Below are 24,513 nucleotides of genomic sequence, written 5' to 3'. Positions count from 1 at the left end.
TGCAACACACTAAATTCCAAGATATTGGTATCTCTCCTCAAAGACATCTCAGTCTTGTGGGGAAGACAACACAGACAGATGAATAAAACACAAAATGATTAAATGCAATACATTAATCACCTCATAGGCCCAAGTTTCAAAGTAATATATTCACTTCAGTTTCATCAGCATGCCCAAGGAAAATATCTTAGAAAATGGTAAGTGCTAAATAAAAGTTGGCCAATCAGAAGAGTATTCCTAGATTAATTAGCATGTACAAAATATAAGAAGGGAAGACTTCATTTCTTTTGTAGTCATTACCATCTTCCTAAATGTAGCAAATTAGAGATTAATTTATAGGCTTGTTCTTATCAAAATTTGCAGAAACATTCACATTCTATTTTTTTAATATTCTAGTTCTTGATCCTTTTTTTTTTGAGATGGAGTCTCGCTCTGTCGCCCAGGCTGGAGTACAGTGGTGTGATCTTAGCTCACTATAACCTCCACCTCCTAGATTCACACCATTCTCCTGCCTCAGCCTCCCGAGTAGCTGGGATTACAGGTGCCTGCCACCATGTCCAGCTAATTTTTTGTATTTTTAGTAGAGTCAGGGTTTCACCGTGTTAGCCAGGATGGTCTCGATCTCCTGACCTCGTGATCCGCCCGCCTTGGCCTCCCAAAGTGCTAGGATTACAAGCGTGAGCCACTGCACCCGGCCGTTCTTGATCCTTTTAAGTATGAATTATGTTAATCTTCAGAATAAAGTATCATTTATTGCACACCTCCTAATATGACATGTGTACTCTAATCTCTACATATATTACCTCATGATAGTCATAATGCTATGAAATAGGTACTAAGATTCCTGTTATATAGAGGAAAAATCTGAAGCTCAAGAAAATTAGGTAACTTGTTCAAGGTCACACTGTAAAGAGGAGATAAAAATGAGATTTTAATGCAGGCCTGACCCCTAAGTCTGTGTTCTACATTACTCTATGCCCTGGCTATGGCCTACTACTAATATATATAATATATTATATATATATAGAGAGAGAGAGTATATATATATACACACATAGATATATAAAATAAGAAGCTCAAAATAAGACTAAAATTTGAGTAAACTATTTTGAGTACTTAAAAACCTTCGCCATCTTACAACTTTCTAATATAAAATTTCTTGGAAAAGTAAAATATTTGCTACCCACCCCTAAAAGAAAAGACACAACCTTCTAGATATCTGAAAATAAAGGGTACGCTCTTACAACATTCATTCGCTAACTTTTTTTTTTTTTTTTTTTTTTTGAGACGGAGTCTCGCTCTGTCGCCCAGGCTGGAGTGCAGTGGCCGGATCTCAGCTCACTGCAAGCTCTGCCTCCCGGGTTTACGCCATTCTCCTGCCTCAGCCTCCCGAGTAGCTGGGACTACAGGCGCCCACCACCTCGCCCGGCTAATTTTTTTGTATTTTTTAGTAGAGACGGGGTTTCACCGTGTTAGCCAGGATGGTCTCGATCTCCTGACCTCGTGATCCGCCCGTCTCGGCCTCCCAAAGTGCTGGGATTACAGGCTTGAGCCACCGCGCCCGGCCGCTAACTTTTTTTTTTATTTTAACTTTTTTAAAAACTAGTGACGGAGTTTCATCATGTTGCACAGGCTCGTCTCAAACTCCTGGGCTCTAGCGATCCACTCACTTTGGTCCCGCACAGTGCTAGGATTACAGATGTGAGCCATGGTACCTGGCCACATTCCCTAACTTTCTTCTTGCATTTGTATTTATTCTCCAAAGCCCCATCTTTTGTAAAATGCTAGTTGTTTAAACAAATTAAAACCAATGAAACCACTCCTTTTACATTCTAATATCTGTGGAAAAAGGAATGAACAAAGAGGTGAGTACCTCTTGGAATGATATTGTTTCTACATTCTTCCCATGCGGTACAAGCTCCTCTTTTCTGAGTGATGTCCTGCCTACCTCTCAAAACTCAGCCCAAGCTTTATCTATTCTGTGCAACCTACACTGATTTTTCTCCCTTCTTCTAATTTTAATTTACATTTACTGTGTTTGCTATACAAGTAATACTTTATTGTATACTGGCACATACAAAATTCTGAATAAGTATTTGTTGAATTATTTCTGTCTCTAGCAACCAATTTAATACTTACAGAAACAAGCAATTTCAGTATATTTTGTATCAGTATGCAAAATATCAGTATAGGTTATCAGTATATAATTGGCAGAATGAGATCTTGCTCACTACTAACACTAAATGGATATAATTTATCTTCTCAAAGAAGACAAAGACCATTTTTTAAAATTTATTTTGTACCTTAGAATCATTAGCATACAGATCAGGTATCCTTAAGAAATACCTGCAGATAAGCTGACCTGCAGTTAAATAAACATCACATTTTTTAAAGTCTATTGAGTGTTTTGATCAGATTAAATAAAAATGTTTCAAGAAAACCTAACCAGTGGAAGACACATTTGGACATAGTCATTCCTTTTTTTATGTTTTCAAAAGAGAGAACACACACAATGATTGTTAGGAGTTAGTTAGCTGGTAACAACTGAGCATTTTACAAATAGGAACCCCGTCAAGGAAAATGAGTTCTTTAAAGCAGTAATGCTTTTTAATAAATATATTACAATATCCTAATTAAGTTGTATGCTAGTTTTATGATTTTGCCCAAAGTGACCATTCTTTTTGCCTCAAGAAAGAAGTATAGTCACATTACAAGTTGAATTAACTTCTAAATTTGCTGCTGGATCTAGTTGTGGGCTGAGTATACAAGATAATAAAACATTAAGCAAGAGGTCCCCACTGTGCCATTTGAGAACTAAAGTTTAAAATATGTAAATATGTATATTTTACAAATGAACAAAATGCTGCAAGCAGATCTTATAAACTATTTCCCTGATTAGAGCAGAACTCACTGGTAACTTCTGTGAGCTTACTCTCCATTTAAATTATGAATGCAATTACCATTGATTTTCACCTGTATCATTTAAAAACATTTATAGTAGGGTTACAGACTCTTTATCATATAGTGTACTTCATTATTTATGTTAATTTCAGTGTTTACTCCTAGGGATGTCACAAAAGTCAACAGGAATAAATCTGTCTAAATTGTTTTTTAAAATTAATGGAACAACACATTTTTAAAAAATCAATTAATATATAATACATAATACCTAGAGAAAACTATGGAGAACTTAGAGGAAATGTACAGCTCTTTTCCCTGACTTATGCTGAAGAGAGTGACACCTATCCACAGTAACTTAAGGAATGGCCTCACAATGACCTCTGGTATTCATTTTGCATTCTGCAGTTACTCTGATTATATCATTCATAATGGTTTAATATTAAAGAATTAACGAGTCATTAAACAAGCCTGAGCTCTGAAATTTTACAGAACTGGATTCGTATCTTTGTTCTGCTGCTAACTCATGGTCTGACTTTGGCAAAGCAACCTCCTTGGCCCTAATTTTTTTTTTTTTTTAACCGCTAATAACATGTAATAGTAACAGGTCCTATCTTTAGGATTATAACAAAGAATAAATAAGTTGAAATGGTTATTCACAATACCTGGCTCACAGCAATTATTCAATAAAAAATATAATCAAGTCAGCATAAAAGAAAATCAAACTAATTGTGAATGAATTGAGATTACCAAGAAAGAATCCAGGCTTATCTAATTTCTCAAAGACAGAAATATTGGAATTTATAAAGATGGAAATATACAAAACGTTCAAGAAAGAGGTTTTAAAAAAAGTGAACAGAGACCCAACTTAAATCATTTATATATAAAATGTCATTTTAATTCTTGATCTAATCATTGCCTTACTAAATATTTTGACAGCTTTCATAAATCACACACAGGGAAAGGAGAGGGAGACTCTTATGCTATTCTTCATTTTTATAAGTTTATATTCCTAAGTATCATGATTTAACTAAAACACCCTAAGGATTTACTAGCATTTAATCTGATTCATAGTGATGAGAGGACTTGACACTGAAAGAACCATAAATTACAATCAAACTCTGACTCCTTAAAGATGAAGTTGCATTACTGACAAAGAACTGGATCCTTACTTCAGGAGATATAATAGTATGAATCTAGACATTAGGTCTAACAAGTGATGCAAATCATCAATGATAGGTATTTACACTAAATTTTTTCAAAAAGATTTCTTCCTACTATACAAAAGTAGACAGTGATACATATGACTTCATAAATTTTAGATATATTATTTTTAAAAACTAAATTTAACATTGTTAAGACATGTGATGAATGCATATTATTAAATGAAATTCATCATTTTAATATAAATTACAATTAATTAGAAATAATGAAAATTCCAATATTATACAACACGTAAACTAGGTTTGGAAACTAAAATTGCCATTTTAAACATTACAAAAGGATAACCAAAAATAAAATACATACTCATTTATTTACATTTACATTTATTTACTGTATTTTGAGAATGCTTTCTTTCATTGTGTTTGTTTTTACTTTCCTTTTTCAAAGTAGCCACCATCACGAGTCAAGATATCATAAAACCTAAGTTAAGCAAATTACTACGAAACAGAATTCTAATTATATTTAAAATTAAGCTTTAATTATTACTTGTAAATATTGTGGTAGGGGACTTTGTTAGATAATTGTTATATATGTAAAACAGTAATCATTACTTAAATGAAATTACTTCCGAGTTACTAAAAAGGTACCTTAAAATACAGAATTAAACTTAAGAGATATTATACTGTAATTCATAAAGCCAATAACAATCAAGGATTTTTCAACCTCTTTTATCTAACCCATTTAGTTAAAAAAAAGTAAATAAATTGAAATATAGGCATATAGTAAGAATCAGAAGCTATCCATTCTGAATGGTCTAGTATATCAGTTTCTATTATTGTTTTTGTGGATAGTTTTTGCCTCTGAAAAGCTAAATCACACCAAATAAGATGATGATTTAGAGAAGACCTCAATTTTTATACATGATAATGGTATGATGTCAGAAAACATTCAACTTCAAATTTATGACACATAAAAACTCCATGTTTTAACAGCCATGTTTAGTTTGTTTGAGCTGGTGAGCAGATATAAATGTAATCTGCACTACTATCAAACTCCAGGTCTGATAGATAACAAGCTAATATTTATTTCTAAGTGCTCTAAAAATTATTTGTAAAACCTGCATAAAAAGGATTGCATAAATATATTGTGATTTTATTTTAACAATTATTCTACACTACAATGGAAGTACATGCTCAAACAAGACACCTCAGCAGTATTTTAAAGCAGTAACCACCTAGCCAATTTCTGTATGTTCTGTAGTTTTTCTAATCCACTCTCCCTGTGGTTGAGCAAAATCGAATTGCCTCTCACATTTGCAGACAGCTCTGTGAAGGTGATAATAGAGCTGCTCCCTGCTGTCATGAGGCAGGAAATAGGAAAATGGCATATGGGGCTAGAAAGAAAGAAATAAAAAAAAAAAAAAAAAAAAAAAAGAAAGAATGAACAAAAAAAGAGAAAGAACTAAACAAGAACAAAAGGGGTTTCAACAAAGAACTATAACACAATATGCTTTCCAAGTTAATCTGTTTTCAGAATTATTTAGCATATTTAATCATTCATTTGCATCCTCACTCCAAAAACGTGAATGGTTGATACCAAGTCTTTGGGCAAGTTTTCATTGTCTAAAATATTTGGAAAACACACCTCCAGAATATGTTCTGCACAATGTCTGCAAAACAATGCCCTTTAAATAGATTTTTAAAATGTTCTGCCAATTCCAAATTCATCATTTGAAAATAAAGGTAAAGCAATGTTTATTTAAATATTAATAAAATGTTTATAGCAGGCTTTGAGTATGGTTTAACTTTCCTAATTTTATGAAATTCAAAAAATTTAAAGATAAATATTCATGACAATTACACAAGTGATTAAAGAAGAAATCTCTAAATAAATTGCTAATAATACCAAGACACAGTTATCAACTTGTAAAGTTTTTTTGTTTGTTTGTTTTTTAAGTAAACAGATAGCAGCTTTCTGTATAATTAAGAATCCTGCTTTGAACAAAATGGATTTTTATTTAATGTATCTGTAAACAGAATGTGGCAGTAGATGGCAATAAAGATAGAATCTACTCTACCTTTCCTTTTACACTCTGAATGGGATCCACAACCACTGCCACAGCTCTCTCCGACAAGGCTTCAAAGCTCTGCTGAGTGTTGATATCCACACCAGAAAGCCAACAACCAAAGCCAGGGTGACTGTGATACCAACCAACAACCATCTCCGGCCTGAAACAAAGAGGGCATTCAGATGCTCAGAACAGAACAAGTAATACATTTATGATATGAAAAGAAACAACACACTAACGGGGTATAAATTAAGAAGAGATGAAAAACACACAGGTGTGAAAAAGCACCATTAGAAACCCTGAAATTGTACACCATATTATCCAGAAAACATGGAAATGAATATGTGTGACAAAGGAGTACTATCATTAAGAGATGCACATTAGCAGTGGTAGATAAGGCTTTCAGTTTTTCACCTTGTTACCACAGTTTCTCAGAGCCAGTTTTTACCCTTTCAGCATTCAAGTAAATATCTACTCTTTAACTCCTTAGCTCTGGGAGTTGGATTTTCCAGGCACAGAGTACATTTTTAACAATGGACACCAGGATCCACTGTTGTGAAAGGATTAAATATCAATTAAACCAGCAGTAGAACTAGGAACTCAGTCAAAAACCAATTTGCACTGTTCTGCTCAGCTGCTGAGCCTTTTGCTAACATTAATTTTGAAGTTTTTTCCACAGTAGAAGAATTTGAGCAAGAGAATGGCAACTTTGAGAGATTTGGTCTGAGGAAAAAAACTTCAGAATATTTGGATTATACTTTCTCTGTCTTTAAAACTATGCCTACAAACATAATTAAATATTCATAATCTCATTCAGTTGCAGCTCTCAAATACATGGAACATACAAGCTCTTTCAATTATAAGTGACTAGACAGTAACTCCATATGCTAAACAGAGGGAAGCTACAGCCCAAGCTTACTATGTGACAGTCAAGAATTTTAACATGAGGCAGTTCTCTGATGGGCAAATTTCTTTGGTTCTAAAGGGAAGACATACTAGACAGGCGGTGCATGGCACCGATATTTACAGATACTTTTATGTCAACTATGTGACCTCTTTTTCTAGAAATGATACTGATAAACATCTATAACTTTGAGGTATGTTTCTATAAATATTTCCCATTATTTCTTTAGCTGATCACTTAAAATGCTTACCTTCCTGTCTGCTTCAACATATCCAACATTTTAGCTTGGAACACTGGATCAACTGCCTCCACACTTACACCCTGATTTAGAAAGAAATAAAAATTATTAATTTTTGTAAATTTGGAAAAAAAAAAGCTTCCCTATGTATATTATTTGGGGTTGCCAAAATCATTTTATAGGTTTTGATACCTACATTTGATACCTACTCAAGTCATTCAATTATAAACCTCACACCAATCAAGCTTCTAAAATTGCCAACTAACAAACTGCTGTTGGCTAATGAGTTAAGCCAACTTTCAGGATTCTTAAGAATATAATGGCCATTGCTATGTATATGTTTACCAGAAATACGAAAACAATTGAATCAACCAGAGCTATTGGTTAGACCTATCTAGGCAAGCATACTTCCTAATGCCATCTTATCATAACTGATAACTAAAATGAGCCTCATCCAAAGTTCTACAAATATTCAGCTGTCATAATGAAACAGCCTCAAGTCTCTTACGTACAGCATTATTTTGCTAGTTCAACCAAAATGAAATATTTGAACATGGAAGAATTAAAAGGTTCAGATCATCTCTCTGGCTATAGAGTATTGTCTTTAAAGCTCCCAGGGCTTTCTTCTAACCTCAGGAATCTAAATCAAATGTACTTAAAGAAACTAGTTAACATAAGCACTTCCTTCCCACCAAAACAAACAGTACGCATATTGAATTCCAACAGAGAGTACATCCTCAAGAACAGGGGTATGCAATCTGCTGCTTATAGGCTAAGAATGTTTTCGGGTTTTTTCTTTCTTTTCATATATATACTTTAAAAGGACTGTCTTTAAAAAAAAGAAGAAGAATATGCAACAGAGACATATGTCTTTATAGAAAAAGTTTACTGACTCTGGGGTCAGAAGGAAAACTTTCTAATTCTATGACACTAGGAAATAGAATTAGAGTGAATATAGGGATCAAAATCTTTTATTTTACATTGTCAAACAAGCATTTACATGGAAGTAATGATATTAAAGCCTAAGAACAATGTATTATAATGGATATCTACGTAAGTACCCATAACATATATGTCAGTTTTATGTATTTCATGTAGCCAAATATAAAAAGATAGAGACACGTAATAAATAGTCTAAGATTTAAATCTAAACCTTTAGTTAACATGTAGAGTGTTTCTCTATTTCCAAATGTATAAAATAAATATAATGGATATCGAGATGGATAAAATCAGTAGATCCAAATTAGTTTCCCTCAACAAATTCATCTATTTAGAGAAAACCTTACATTTATAAATATATTGCATTCTGTAGCAAATATTCTATTTTAAATGCTTATTTTTAATATACATACTATATATATTACAGTACTTGAAATTGTAATTTGTTCTCTAGCATCTACCTTATCAAAGTAAACTTACAGAGCCTCGAACAGAACAAACAGCTTTATAACACAATTTCTTTAATCCTTCTTTTACAAGGCTCAGTAAGAGAAATATTGCCTAGCAAAGAAGAAATATCCCTTGGAAAAATGCATGCATATTTTTCTAAACAAACAGGTGAGAAGGATATATGTATTATGTTTTTGGAAGGTAGATGGAATGGTTATTGTTTTTTGCTATTTTCTTTCAGTCAAAATGCACATCTATCAACACAAGTTCATCAAACAAAAAGGCAAAACAAAACAAAAATCTCTAGAAAGAATAATGTATTCTATACAGGTAATTTGTATGGAGTACGGTGCATATAAACAAAATACCATGCCTGGGCAAAAATACTCAGGTTTGCTATTGTTTTTTGTGTGTGTTTGTTTGTTTTTTAACTTAACATTTTAAATAAAAAAAGCTTAAAAGTCATTCATCACCATATAGAACATTTTTTAAATGACATATTTCAAAACAATGGGAACAAGACATAAGAACTAGTGCATGTGAGTTGAAAATCTAAATAAGAGAATCTCAAATCTTTTGAAAACTTGGTTTGAAATGAAACTAACACTCTGCTATTATAGGGTAAGTAACTTTTAAATCCAGTATTTTACCAGTTTAAGCTGAAGGCATGAGAAAATAAATTTAGCATTAGCATCATTCAGTTTGTAGACCTATAAGAAGTTATGCTGTGTTTTAAAGATTAATGATTTCATTCAATACAATCTAAAATTTCTATCAAGCTTACGATTAATTTTTCCTATTGGAAAGAGAAAATGTAATATGATGAGTTAGTTTGCATAGGAAAAGAAAAATGAAAAGAAACACATTTACTTGCAGCAGGCAACCATAAAAGTACTCACTGTTCCTGACTGTGGCATAGCAAACACATCAATCACTCTGACGGTATAATCATCAACAAATTCTCCAAGCATCAAACCCATAACTTCCATTGGAACTCCAGCACGGCCATGTTTTAACATCTGTAGAAAGGAAGAGATGGGGATACAAGCAAAGTTCGTTAAGGTCTCTGGTTCCTCTTTATAAAACAAAAACCAAATTTTGTTTCAGCGAAAATAAAAAACTCTTTTTATAAATGTAGCTAAAACAATAGCTTATTTATGTCTGAGAGGATTAAGGTGACAAATACTCCAAAGCAAATACTCCAAATGAAAGCAAAAGAGTTCTCTAAAGCAAGTAACTACATTCACTACTTACTTTTAACAGTGCCAGGGAAGAGATATAGACTTGTTCTGCTGTGTCCACTGCAGGAGCATCTGTAGGTGGCCCCTAGAAACAAATACATCAATTATTACAAACACACACAGAGAATTTATGAGTTTAAAATTCAAGTTACACATGGTATAAACTTGATATTTTTTAAATAGTTTTGAAAAACATGTCAAGTACCCTTTTATTTGGCTACGACACAATCAAAACACATTTGCAAATATCAAACCTGTAGAAAACAGGTAAAACTTAATACTAAGCCAAGGGTCTAATGGACACAAAGTTTAAGTCTTTCGGCAATGCCAATCTACCTTGGCTACAAAATGGCTATAATTTACCAATCAGCCACGTTTGTTACCACAGTGTGTATATGTGAAATGCTGTTGGACTAGCACAATTAACTAAAGCATCAACATCAAACAGCAAATTCTCTGAGCTTCTTGATTTTCAGCTAAAGACAGCATGTATTAATAGATTAAGGCTATGGGATTCCTCTGCAAATTCATCGCTACAGTGGAGGAGAAGGGGAAAGAAGACTTCTAATCCCTGGGTGAAAGAGCTGTGAACAACATCCTCTGCACGTCACCTAATGAAGCTGTTCCCCTCCCCCTATACAACAACAAATTTAACACAATTGCCCCAGGTGTGAACAAACCAGTTGAGACAGGTATAGCTGACGTGAAAATACTTCCAAAATCCTAACCACTATCTTTAAAACAAGTATTACTACCAATCTTATTACAGGCTAAGGAAGACACTATGTTTCTCCTCTAAGGATTCTATCTTCTTCCTGAAAGGAAGCAAACTTCTCTTGACTATAACATTCAGCTGCACAAGGTAACTGACATATAGTTCTTACCCTCAAGAGGCCTACAGTCTTATAAATGTGATTCTGCCCCACAATTAGTGCACATAGAAAGCTTCTTGTTTTTTAATATTGAACAATCTAGGAAATTAAAAGGAGATATGACATAATTGCCAGGTCCTGTTTTGCTTAAAGTTCCCTTTCCCTGACAGTAACCCTATTACAAATTAGGTAAACAACATGTTACCTTATCCAAATTGTAAGCTATGTTCTCTCTCCCATTTACACTTTTACATACTGAAAGTAAACAATCGCTTTACATTCCATACTTATAGGTCTATGTGTACCTCGTGCTTTTGTGTGTGTGTGTGTGTGTGTTAAATTCTACTACTTTATATTGTTTCAAAAGTTCATAATATTTACTGGAAGCATTAAGTATAAAAGGTTCTAGAATGAGTTTTCTCTAAATAAAATAATTTTGTTTTTTTATTTACTTCTGTTCAAAGTGGTGGAAAAAATCAAGTCCCTCAAATTTAATTTTCATCATAAATGCCAGGCAATAAAGTTGGAAACTGACCAAATTCTTCATCTATTATCACCTAATGCAGTTTTATTGCTTATTTTTCAAATAGCTAAGATCTCCTTCAGAATGAAATCTCTGCTAAAGTAAAGTAATATCAGGCCAAAGCATCTTGCTGAAGTCATCATACAAACCTAATTTTAGTGGTATAATAATTTTACTCATTTCACTCAGAAAGTTAAGAAAGATTAACGAAAAGGTGAGGACAACAATAAATTAGTTGTGATGAGAGGTTTAGGGGAAGTAGTAGTAGCCTTAAAAGGTTAGGATAATAGTAAGATTTCAGTTAAACAGAAGGAATTGATTCTTGTGATCTACTGCATAGCCTGGTGACTATAGTTAATAATAATGTATATTTCAAAATAGTTAAAAGATGACTTCAAATGTTCTCAGCACAAAGAAATGATAAATATTGAGGTGATGGATATATTAGCCTTATGTGATCATTCCACAACATACATATTTATCAAAACATTACCCCTACCAATATATATAATTATTTGCCAATTTAAAATAAAATAAAACTAGAAAAATAGGTTAACGAACACTGTATTCATAAAATTATTCCTAGATCCAGAGCAACCTTATACATTGCATATGGAGAAAGAAGTTAAACTGGTATCTTGACTGTAGCTTTAATACAGCCTTTCTCAACTTGCCCGAAAATATTTTTTTTTTTTAGAAAAAAAGGGAAATAAAACATCACACCATCACCAAAATGCGTTACTGACAGAATCCAGAAACTATTTCTGCCACCAAAGAAGGAAGAAACACTATTTCGTTTAATATTATATATATAACCAGTACCTAGAAAAGTACCTCGGCCGTAGTAAGAACTTAAGTACTGATTGAAAGAATGAATGAATAAATTAAGGTGCTACTGCAAGCCAATGGAACAGAAAAGAGAAATACCAGCTAGTTACCTTGAGAGACAGGAAGCAAGCCATATGTCAGTGGCCTTTCTTCTAATTCAGAAACATACTAACTCACAATGGATTTTCTTCTGATTCAGAAACATAGTAAACAAGAAAGCCATGTACTAAGAGAAGACTATGCAGCTGTTTATTGTATGAGTGCTGTTTTATTTTTGTTTTTTTTAGACAGAGTCTCGCTCTGTCGCCCAGGCTGGAGTGCAATGGCGCAATCTCGGCTCACTGCAACTACCGCCTCCGGGGTTCCAGCATCTCTCCTGTCTCAGCCTCCTGAGGCGCTGGGATTACAAGGGGCACGTCGCCATGCCCAGCACATTTTTTGTATTTTAGTAGGGACGGGGTTTCACCGTGTTGCCCAGGCTGGTCTTGAACTCCTGAGCTCAGGCAATCCACCCACCTTAGTCTCCCAAAGTGCGAGCATTACAGGCGTGAGCCACTGCACCCAGCCATGAGTGCTGTTTTTAAAACAGCAGCCAGTGATACTTACTGCTGCCCCTTTCACTACTGTTGGCAAGAACTAGATAAAGGTTGGTAGCGGTGAAATGATGCCAGAGAGAGAGAGAAATCGCATATAATACACTGTCAATGGGACAGATACTAAAGACCTTGGCTAGCAGTGACTAAGGCTGTTGTTTTCCTACATGCTCACCTGTTCAGAATAGCAAAAACCAGGCAACAGAAGAAAACCCCATTAAAGACTCATAACTAAGCTCAGAGAAGTACGTAAGAACATGAACAGCTGATATGGGGGGAGGGGAGCCAGGGCAGGGCTGGGTAGAGGAGGGTGTGGCCCCTGGCTAGGGCACCACCACCAGGCTTGCACCCATGGACCTAGGTGAAGACAGGCATTTTTGTTTTCCTGCCCAAATGTTGCATTTCCAAGACCACCCTGGCCTGCCACTCCCCCATCCTGTGTCTATTAAAACTCCAAGACCCAAGCAGTCAAAGACACAAGTGGCTGGACGTTGAGAGGAACAGAACACATCAGCAGAAGACGACACCGGTGGCTGAACATGAGAGAGGAGCACATCAGCAGAGGAACACACGGATGGCTGGATGTGGAGAGAAACCACCGGGTAGGAGCAAACCAGCATGCAAGCAGGCCATCAACCAGCAGAATGAAGCAGAGTTGGCCAAGGCAGTCAGAGGACAGCGGCTTGACTCCAGGTGAAAACCACCTCCCTCTGGCTCCCCCATCTGCTGAGCGCTACTTCCGCTCAGTAAAACCTTGCATTCATTCTCCAAGCCCACATGTGATCGGATTCTTCCAGTACACCAAGGCAAGAATTCCCAGATACAGAAAGGCCTCTGTCCTTGCAGTAAGGCAGGGGGTCTAATTGAGCTGTCTAACACAAGCCACCTATGGATGGCTAAACTAAAAGAGCACCCTGTAACACACACCCACTGGGGCTTCAGCTGTAAATATTCAATCCTAGACACTGCTGGGGGTCAGAGCCCCACAGCCTGCCTGTCTGTATGCTCCCCTAGAGGTGTGAGCAGTGGTGCACTGAAGAAGCGAGCCACATCCCAATTGAATGCCCTGTGAAGGGGACAAGGGAACTTTTCCCGTTTCACGGCTACAGATCAAAGATGACCCAATTAGCTCCCAAGATGAGAAAAATGTGGGGCTGTGGACCATCTAACTACATTATCTTTTGGCAAACACTCCTGGGGGACAGTATTCTGGTGATTCAAAAAGAAAAGTCACCTAAATATAGGAATCGTGAACAAAATTTTAGAAAACTATTTGACATCAGTAAAATAGAAGTTCCTTATCTTTGAAACGGAAAGCTGAAGGACAGAACAACATAAAAAGATGAAAAATAATTAAGAATTAAAATCACACTAAGAGAAACAAGGGTAAAAGCATTATAACAAATTTAATTCAGTTATATACAATATAAATGTCTAGATGTCCCAAAATGTACAGTAAAAAGTTAGAGATGAAAACTTTTAGAAATACAATAAAATTAGAGCAGCAGTCCCCAACCTTTTGGTGCAGGGACTGGTTTCATGGAAGACCACTTTTCGAGTTTTGGGTTGGGAAGGATGGTTTTGAAATGAAACTGTTCCACCTCAGATCATCCGGCATTATAGATGGAGCATGCAACCTAGATCCCTCACATGGGTGTTCAAAATAGGGTTTGTGCTCCTATGAGAATCTAAAGCCGCCACTAATCTGACGGGAGGTGGAGCTCAGGCAGTAATGCTCACTTGCCTGCCGCTCACCTCTTTCTGTGTGGCCCGGTTTCTATGGTCACAGACTCATATGGGGACACCTGAATTACAGGACAGACAAGAACTCTAAGCTAAAAAAAACAGTTGTTTCTAAGGATAAAATAAACAGAAACAACAAGCAAAGGCAAAGCTGAAGAAAACTTTCTTGAATTAAAAAAAAAAAAGTTCACTTTTGGGACCGTCATATGTGAGGCAATAAGCAATGAAAGAAAAACTGTATCTTGAAAAATCTTAGCTAAATCTCAATTACTTTAAGTAAAATGTCTAAAACCATATGAGTAGAGAAACCAAACAGCCTGCTGGGAAAAAAATGCAACACAGGTTGACTTTGGATTTATTTGCAACATTAGATGGCAGAAAACAATGAAGCAAATCTTCAAAGTTTTAGGTAAAAAACTGAAAGTAAGAATTTTATATTCAATTTTTTAAAAACATCCAAAGGCCCACAAATATATTACTAAATATATAAGGGCTCAGAAAATAGGATTTCATGTATTTTCCCTGAAAGAGCTTCTTGAATAAAAGATCCACTTGAGCATCCCATTCCTCAAATAAAAATTAAAGGCTAAAAAATGGAAGAGTCATCATATAAAGAAATCTGTTACAACCAGTGAATGCAGTTAAAAAGATACAGATACAAATAATGTAATCAGGATCCAAACTCCCCATTATCCAGGTAACTATACAGGCAGGAGGGAGAAATGAAGTACACAATATGCTCTATCTTACATAATAGGAGAAAATACAGATGTAAGTGTTGACTTTTATTATTCTAGAAACATAAATTAGTTTTTTGAACAACTTTAACCACTGTAAAAATTAAAAAGCATGTAATCCCAGCTACTCAGGAGACTGAGTGGGAGGATGGCTAAAACCCAAAAGGCTGAGGCTGCAGTGAGCCATAGTTGACCACTGCACTCCAGCCTGGGCAACTGAGTGAGACCCTGTCTCGAAAAAATTTTTAAACTAAAATTAAAAAGCTATGTACACATTAGTAAGTCACTGGGGAAGAAAAACCAAACACAATACTGACAGTAAAACAACAGAAGGAAATCAAGAAAGAAGAAAAACAAAAATACCAAGCAACATAAGGTAAGATCAAATATATTGGTTATGAAAACATATAAATGGATTAAAGTCCCTTGTTAAAAGATAAAAGCCTCTCATAATGGGTTTAAAATGGAAATTCATGTGTATGCTGCTTACAAGTAACAATTAAAACAAAAAGACTGAGCAAAATTTGTCAATGAGATACCAACATTTTTTGTTTAAAAGAAGCCACAATGGCTACCAGTTCATTCACCTTACCTTTCTTCAGTGGTGTATTACATTAATATTTCCCACTATTAAATCATCTTTGTACTGCTAGATTAATTGTTCATGTTTTCTTTACTATTTGTTCATTGATTTTTTTTTTCTCATAAGTGAGATTGCTCTGGCATTTTTTGTGTGTGAAAATTGCCAGGTTTTGATATCATTATATTAGTTACAAAACAAACTGAAAAATTTACAAGTTTCCCAATTACAAAGTTTTCCATTTTCTATGTTCCAATAAAATGTATGTGAATAAAAAATCTATCCATGTTTTTCAATTTTGGAAGTGTTCATTATTAAAACATTTGGCTTTGAGGCTGTTCTGTGGCTAAGTGTTATAACCTTTTCAGTTGTATTGATAAATTCAGGTTATCTATATCTTGAGGCCAGATGAACTATTATAGTGTTGCAGAAAGCTTCATTTCATTTAGATTTCAAAGTTATCACCATAGAATTGAACATATTCTATTTTAATTTTTCATTTTTTCTTAGTACTGGAAGCATTTAAAACTAAATTTCCTTCCCTATATCATGTTATACCACCACCCAGATGGATTAAAGAGTTACATGTTTTTTTAAAAAATTAAAGTGTAACGAATGCTATGCCAAAAATATTGGTGAATGTCTATTTGATCTGGGTGAAGAAGCACATTTTAGGTACAAACCCAACTGAACAAATAAAGGAACATAAAATTGCCAACATAATCTAAATTTCTAAATACTTAAAGAATTTAAAACAAAACACCCTGAAAAAATAGTTTTCCCATTTATGACTAAAAGTCAGTACACAAGCAAATTAAAAATACTAAAACCATAATGGAAACATGGGCAAAGAATAATAAAGAGACTAATTACATCAGAAAACGTGATGAAATAAATATGAAGGCCAGGCGCCGTGGCTCATGCCTATAATCCTAGCATTTTGGGAGGCCAAGGCGGGTGGATCATGAGGTCAGGAGATGGAGACCATCCTGGCTAACATGGTGGAACCCTGTCTCTACTAAAAATACAAAAAATTAGCCAGGCATGGTGGCATGTACTTGTAATCCCAACTACTCAGGAGCGTGAGGCAGGAGAATCGCTTGAACCCAGGAGGCAGAGGTTGCAGTGAGCTGAGATCACACCACTGCACTCCAGCCTGGGTGACAGAGTGAGACTCTGAGGGAGTGGAGGGGAAGGGGAGGCGGGGGAGGGGAGGGGAGAAATATGAAAAATGTTCAAGCTCCCTAGTTGATCTTCTTTAATTAAAGAAGTGCCAATTAACACATTAAGATATTGTGGGGGTTTGTTTGTCTACCAAACAAGCTTTACAAAGCCCAATTTTAGAAAAGGTATAATAAAAGAAACACTATCAGCATTGTTGATGGGAATGTAAAATGGGATAGTCTATCAGAAAAGCAACTGGGCAAGGTATATCGAGAGCCTTTCAACTGCACGAACTTTTTGACCTACTTTTTCACTCCTAGACATTATTTAAGTAAATAAGCAGAGATGTTTGCAGAAACCAGAGTGTTCATGATAGTTCTTTTAATAAGGCAAATAAACCTAGGAACTTAACCTATAATTAAAGAATATTGTTGAAAGTCTCCTTCTCTGAGATATCTGATGACTCTAGCCATTTTAACCAGTACTATAACCTTAAGTTAAAAGAACTCTAACCTACTCCTACACTGAATATTTTAATTTACAATCCTGAAGGAACCCTCCTCTAACTTGAAAAAGGTGATGTTATAGACAGAAGAGAACCTCATACACTGTTGGTGGGAACATAAGTGGAGATGGCCATGATGGAAACAGTATGGAAGTTCACCAAAAAATTAAAGCAGAACTACCATATGACCAGCAATTCCTCTTTTGGATACCCAAAGGAAATGAAATCAACACCATACAAAGATATCTGCAGTCTCTTGCTCACTGCAGCATTACTCAGAATAGCCAGGATGTGGAAACAATCTAAGTGTCTGTCAATGGACGAATTGATAAAGAACCTGTGATGCACACACACACACACACACACACACACACAAACACATATACACACATACACACACAAATGGAATATTATTCAACCATAAAAGAAAACCCTGCCATTTGTGACAACATGGGTGAACCTCAAAAGCATTGTGCTAAATGAAATAAGCAAGACCGAGAAAAACACATACTTCATGTATACGTGCAATCTAAAAAAGTTGAACTCATAGAAACTGAGAGTAGAATGGTGGTTACCATTAGCCAGGGGTGTGGGGAAAAGGGAGATGTGGGTTGAAGGGTACAAACTTCATTATAAGATGAATAAATTCAGAGGATCGAATGAAGTGACACATGTAAACTAACTTGATTGTGATAATCACATCATTAAATACATGTATATCAAATCACCACATTGTATACCTTAAGATCATATAATTTTGTCAATTATACCTCAACAAACCTAGGGAGGAAAAAAAAAAAAAGCTAAGAGAAAGGAGCCTGGCTACCAAGTACATTCACATGGAGGCAGATTTCTCTCCTTTCTTGGAGGCTACAAAAACAAGAGGTAAATTACAGATTAACCCATGCAACAACCAGCTAGGCTTATGTTTACACATGCAAAGTATTTTAGGCACTGAAGGATACAGCTTTTTTTGGGCAAGTCTTGGCTCTTTAGAGATTCCACTTCAGAGAGTTCTTCACTCTCAAAATCTGAGCTACCCAGGACAGGAATGTGACTTCAAATCATGCATGATATCTAGGAAATGTTCAAAAGAACTTGATAAAGTCTGGGAAACAGAAGACCCAAGGTACAAAACACCTCTCTTTAAAATCTGAAAAGCTGTCAGATAGACAAAGTTTAGACTAACAGTTCTCAAAGTGTAGTCTCTGAACCCTTCACAGTCAGCATCGCCTGTGAACTGGTTAGCAATGCACATTCTTACTGAATCAGAAACTCTGGAGGCAGAGCCCAGACATGTGGGTTTTTAAAAAGCCCTCCAGGTGATTATGATGCTAAAGTGTGTGAACTACTGATTCAGACTACATTTTATGCAGAACTATGAGCTAATTGGAAGAAGCTATAGGACAGTGAATTTGGGTTCAATTTAAGAAAAATTTTGGGCCAGGCATGGTGGCTCACACCTGTAATCCCAGCACTTTGGGAGGCCAAGGCGGGCGGATCACAAAGTCAGGAGATGGAGACCATCCTGGCTAACACGGTGAAACCTCGTCTCTACTAAAAATACAAAAAAATTAGCCGGGCGTGGTGGCAGGCACCTGTAGTCCTAGCTACTCGGGAGGCTGAGGCAGGAGAATGGCAGGAACCTGGGAGGCGGAGCTTGCAGTTAGCTGAGATCGCGCCACTGCACTCCAGCCTGGGCAACAGAGCAAGACTCCGTGTCCAAAAAAAAACCCCGCCCCCCCCCCCACACACAAATTTTGTATTGGTCCAAACTATCTAAAGAAGAGTTTAAGTTAATAAGCTACCCATATATTTGGAGTTAATCAAACACAGGTGTTCAAATTGGTAAAAGTATTACAGAAAAAGCTTACACATTCAATGACTGATTAAATCAGATGATTTTTTTGGGAGGCCGAGGGGGGAGCAGATCATGAGGTCAGGAGATCGAGACTATCCTGGCCAACATGGTGAAACCCTGTCTCTACTAAAAATACAAAAATTAGCTGGGTGTGGTGGTACATGCCTGTAACCCCACCTACTTGGGAGGTTGAGGCACGAGAATCACTTGAACCCAGGAGGCAGAGGTTGCAGTGAGCTGAGATCGTGCCACTGCACTACAGCCTGGTGACAGAGAGAGACTCCATCTCAAAAAAAAAAAAAAATTACATGATTTTTAAAGGTTCCTTCCTAATTTACTATGATCACATTCTTTCCCAAGGGAGAAATCTCAAATTCAAGGCCTTCAAAATTCAAACTCAACCATGTTTCTCTACAAACTAACTTGCCAACTTATTCTAATTAATACATTGAGTCTCAAACTATGAATCTAGGCAAAATTTTTGTTGACTTTCTCCTTCAGTCCTTATATTCAATATATCACCAAGTTTCATCAATTATTTGTTATTCTGCAGTGTGGGCAGAGATTTTTTAAATATTCATTTTTGAGAAATGAGTGGCAAGAAAATAACATCCAAAGAGTTCACTCCTAGGCAAGTAAGTTTGGAATATACTGTGCATCCACCCTAACCCCCAAAATTTGTTGTATATTAGAATAGGGCTGGGCACAGTAGCTCACGCTTGTAATCCCAGCACTTTGGGAGGCTAAGGTGAGCGGATCACCTGAGGTCAGGAGTTCGAAACCAGCCTGGCCAACATGGTGAAACCCCACCTCTACTGAAAATACAAAAATTAGCCAGGCATGGTGGCAGGTGCCTGTAATCCCAGCCACTCAGAGGTTGAGGCAGGAGAATCGCTTGAACACAGGAGGCAGAGGTTGCAGTGAGCCAAAATCATGCCACTGCACTCCAGCCTTGGTGACAGAGTGGGTGAAAAAAACAAAAAACAAAAAACAATATGAAAGGCTCAGCCAGGCACAGTGACACATGCCTGTAGTCCCAGCTACTTGGGAGGCTGAGGTGGAGGATCACTTGAGCCCAGGTCAAGGCTGCAGTGAGCCATGATCTCACCACTGCACTCCAGTCTGGGACACAGTGAGGCCTTGTCTCAAAAAAAAAAAAAAAAATATATATATATATATACACACACACACACACACATATATATATACACACACACACACACACACACATATATATGTTACAGGGTGTAATAAAAGCTGTTTATCTTTGTTTAACCTTAAGTTTTCTAAATCATTCCATGAGCCACATAGTCCTATCAGAGAAAATCTGGAATTTTTCAGGCTCTGGAAAAACACACCTTTTTTTTTTTTTTCAAATGTGTGATAGATACCAATCCCAAACTACAAATAATACTTGTGCTGCCACAAACTGCGTGGTTCAACAAAAGCTTCGAGAAGCTTGTGAGGTAGTCAAAATATGCATCAACATATACCACAAGGCTTAAAAGTATTATAATCAGAGCTAAAATGCAACTTCTGACACTAGTAATATACTTTCCAGTAGAGTATGCCATCCCATTTTCAGATGCCCCAACCTACTTTTATTCTGGGAGCTTAGTTCACTTTCATTGTTTATAATTTTAGAAGTTTCTGCCTCCTGGAGCCATTTCCTATTAAAGAAAATGGAAAGAAAACTTGAGATGTCCTTCCTATTCAAAAGTAGTTAGTATGCTCACTGAGAACAGGGAACACTTCAGTGTCTCCCCATATTTCCTGAAGTCTAGATGGGCACAGTGGGCTATAGAGAGCAAAATGTACTATACACTGTATAGATACTAATATAAAAATTAATATGCCTTTTTCCAAGTCCAATTAAAAAAAAGTCTTTGCCCTAAAAAAATAACTTTTTATTAAAAGCTATGGGAAATTTAAGTCACACAAAGCATTTGAGACTTTTTAAAAGTCACGGCATACAAATGATAGAAAAATAAAAAGCAGGCAAGCACAGTTCTCAAATATATTACCAGTCCAAAGAATTAAATTATGGATGCATATATATAAGAATATAAAATTATATTCTTAGTATTAATGTATTTTAAAGAACTGAGTAGGGCCAGGCACGGTGGCTTGCACCTATAATCCCAAAATTTGTTGTATATTAGAATAGGGCTGGGCGCAGTAGCTCACACCTACAATCCCAGCACTTTGGGAGGCCAAGGCTGGAGGATCACTTGAGCCCAGCAGCTGAAGACCACCCTGGGAAACATAGTAAGACAGCATCTCCACAAAATTTTTTTTAAAGATTAGCCAGGCATGGTGGTGTGTGCCTGTATTCCCAGCTACTCAGAAGGTTAAGGTGGAAAGATTATTTCAGGTCAGGAGGTTGGGGCTGTAGCGAGCTGTGATTGTGTCACTGCACATTCCAGCCTGGGCAACACAACAAGGCCCTGTCTTCAGAAAAAGAACTGAATAAACAACAAAAATAAGACACTAATTCCTTGTAGAAACAGAAGTCTCAAATATGAAGGATTTTCAAGATACTTCATGTGCTAGATGGCTATGCCCTGAGCAAATATAGATATTGAGGTATGGCTCTATTTTTTTTTTTTTTTTTTTTTTTTTTTTTGAGACAGAGTCTCACCCTCTCGCCCAGGCTGGAGTGCAATGGCACAATTTTGGCTCACTGCAACCTCTGCCTCCCGGATTCAAGTGACTCTTCTGCCTCATCCTCCCAAGTAGCTGGGATTACAGGCACGTGCCACCAAGCCTGGCTAATTTTTGGTATCTTTAGTAGACATGGGGTCTCACCATGTTGGCCAGACTGGTCTCAAACTCCTGATCTCATGATCTGCCTGCCTCAGCCTCCGAAAGTGTTGGGATTACAGGCATAAACCACTGTGCCTGGCCAGACTCTGTTTTAAATATGAAAAAACTTAAGGGGAAAAACGTATGAGTCAAGAGTTTCAGTGAGGGGAAATGTCGAGTAGGAGTGGTCAGGTTAATGAGGTTGTAACGGGCAGAGACACAAAGTTTCAGGATTGGGAGGAGCTACCTAGTGGAAAGGAGACAGTGCATGGTTTTTATCCCTCACCCACAAGTAAGTTTCCAAGTCCCTCTACCCCAACGCTTATGTCTCATATTTCCAATCCTAGACTTCAATGAAAAACTAAAGATTTCACAAGTAGAAACTGTTAACATGTTTTCTCAAGTTAGACTTAAGTTGTAACTATTGCATTGTTAGTTTATATTTACATTCAACTAAAATGGACTAAGTGATCACATGAGGACAAATTATACATGTCTTACTTATAGGACTAAAAAAGACCAGAATAAATTTACAGAGTATCAATCCTTCAATCATCTTTTATTTATTGAGAAATTATTATGTTTAAGAAAGTCAGTGAAATGCTAGGTAAAGTGAGGTTAAAAAAATTATATAATGATATAAACCAAATGAAAACCTGGCCTCCAAATACTTTTTGAATTTTTAAAATTGGCTTAGGCTGCTACTACTATAAAAAACAGTAATGGAAAAAAAAGTCTTTTTTCTGGTGCTTAATCAAGAGCATAGTTCTAAAATTATCAGCTTATGTAGTATGTGAACTATTCAAGTTAACTTTGTTGACCTTATAACAACTATTTCACCACCATTTAAAAAAAAAAGAACAGAAGTCATTTATTGGAGATTGAATGTGATGTAACTTAAACTTCAAGGTCACTTAATAATAACTATTAGAATAAACCAAGGCACCAGTATAACTAAAGAGGTACTTAAGCTATATAAATAGTCTGTCTTTCACACAATGCCACTATAAAATAAGCACACACATCACTGACAATAGAAAAGTAAATAAGAAACATCTGAACATTCTGCAACTTCACAGTCTGCTGCTAAAACTTAAATGAATGTTACCACTTGAAACTTGGAATATGATTTATAGTTACATACTTCTGTAAAAAATATGAAACTAAAATGCACATCTCCCTTGTAAAAATAAGGAATTGAAATAATTACTTTTGCTATATAAATCCTCAATACTAAATTCCTATAAGCAACTTTGAAATCACTTAAGTAATTCTGACTCTTGAAAATAAGTTTGTTATAAAAAGGGGGAAAATTCACACCTTTAAATAGACTAAAACTGTAAGTCAGTGATCTAACAGAACTGTAGGGTAAAGAGCTGAGCACAAGCAGTGTAATCAGCCTTTATTCATTCATGAAAATCTAAGCAACCAGTGATATAAAACCTGTTATTAATTCCGCAAAGGCAAATAAACCTCAGTACAATGAGTTTTGATCTGCCACATTTAGGAAGACAGATATTATCATCCAGGTTTACAAATTTTAAATGTGGTTAAATTAACTGAGGCATGAGGTGGATTTTTTTTTCCATTTGGAAGACTAAACTCTGATCTAGTATAAAAACCTGTGACTTTTACATGGGTAGCCCTTGTTGACTAAGTGCTAAAAAAAAAAAAAAAAAAAAAAAAAAAAAGGCATTTGCCATTATAACAGCATAAAAACTAACGCCTCAAAGTGTTACCTACTCAGGCCTTTTAACAAATTTGTTAACACTATTAGTTCTATTACTCCACCTTTCTCTTAGTGTGAACTGGTATCAATTATTTAGCCAATTGTATTATGTTATTAAAATACCTGCTGATTAAACATGAACTAAAGTGTCACTTAAAAGAAATGTAAAATAAATAGCATCACTGAACTGCAACATTCCAAAAATATCTAAAAATATAAATTTATCTCGGGAAATCACATTAAACATTTCAAAAATTTGTAAAAATAAAACAAAAAAACCCAGGAGTTTGAATATTTAAATATTACATATGGCTTATTTTTATAATGGCTATTTAAAAGTACATATTTAGTCCTGTGTTTTAAAATTATTTTTAAAAGTCTGTTAAAATATATGCTTTATAACAAAAAAGAAAATAGGCTTTAGGAACAAATGAAGGTGATTATATGTTTTAAAACAAAACCTAAACATATAATTTATTGAGTTGATGGAAAATAATTCTTAATTTTATGGTACCTAATATAACCCTCAACAAATTTTGTCATAAAATCAAAAATTTTGATGAAACCACTACATTGTTTCCTCAATTAAAAATTCTTTAAAAAAAAAAAACACAAGTGAATTCAAACACATACAAATAACTACCATTGTATTGTTTATCTCTTACCCAGCA

General features: G+C 35.6%; 1 protein-coding gene across 3 annotated transcripts in view; it reads right to left on the bottom strand.

The window, feature by feature from the left end:
* The window catches only part of PSMD14 (proteasome 26S subunit, non-ATPase 14), a 109,218-nt gene that overhangs the window by 35,788 nt on the left and 48,917 nt on the right, over positions 1-24,513 (bottom strand). For all 3 annotated transcript variants that reach the window (XM_015432117.4, XM_045367164.3, XM_045367163.3), the window contains 4 exons: positions 9,916-9,987; positions 9,561-9,680; positions 7,285-7,355; positions 6,140-6,290 (listed from right to left, as the gene is read on the bottom strand). In XM_015432117.4, the coding sequence (XP_015287603.1) occupies positions 6,140-6,290; positions 7,285-7,355; positions 9,561-9,680; positions 9,916-9,987 (414 nt within the window). The remainder of the gene's footprint in view (positions 1-6,139; positions 6,291-7,284; positions 7,356-9,560; positions 9,681-9,915; positions 9,988-24,513) is intronic.

The sequence above is a fragment of the Macaca fascicularis genome, chromosome 12 (assembly GCF_037993035.2).
Source record: "Macaca fascicularis isolate 582-1 chromosome 12, T2T-MFA8v1.1".
Classification (NCBI taxonomy): Eukaryota; Metazoa; Chordata; class Mammalia; order Primates; family Cercopithecidae; genus Macaca; species Macaca fascicularis.
The sequence above is the reverse complement of the archived record's forward strand: the minus strand, read 5'-3'. Positions and strand labels throughout refer to the sequence as shown.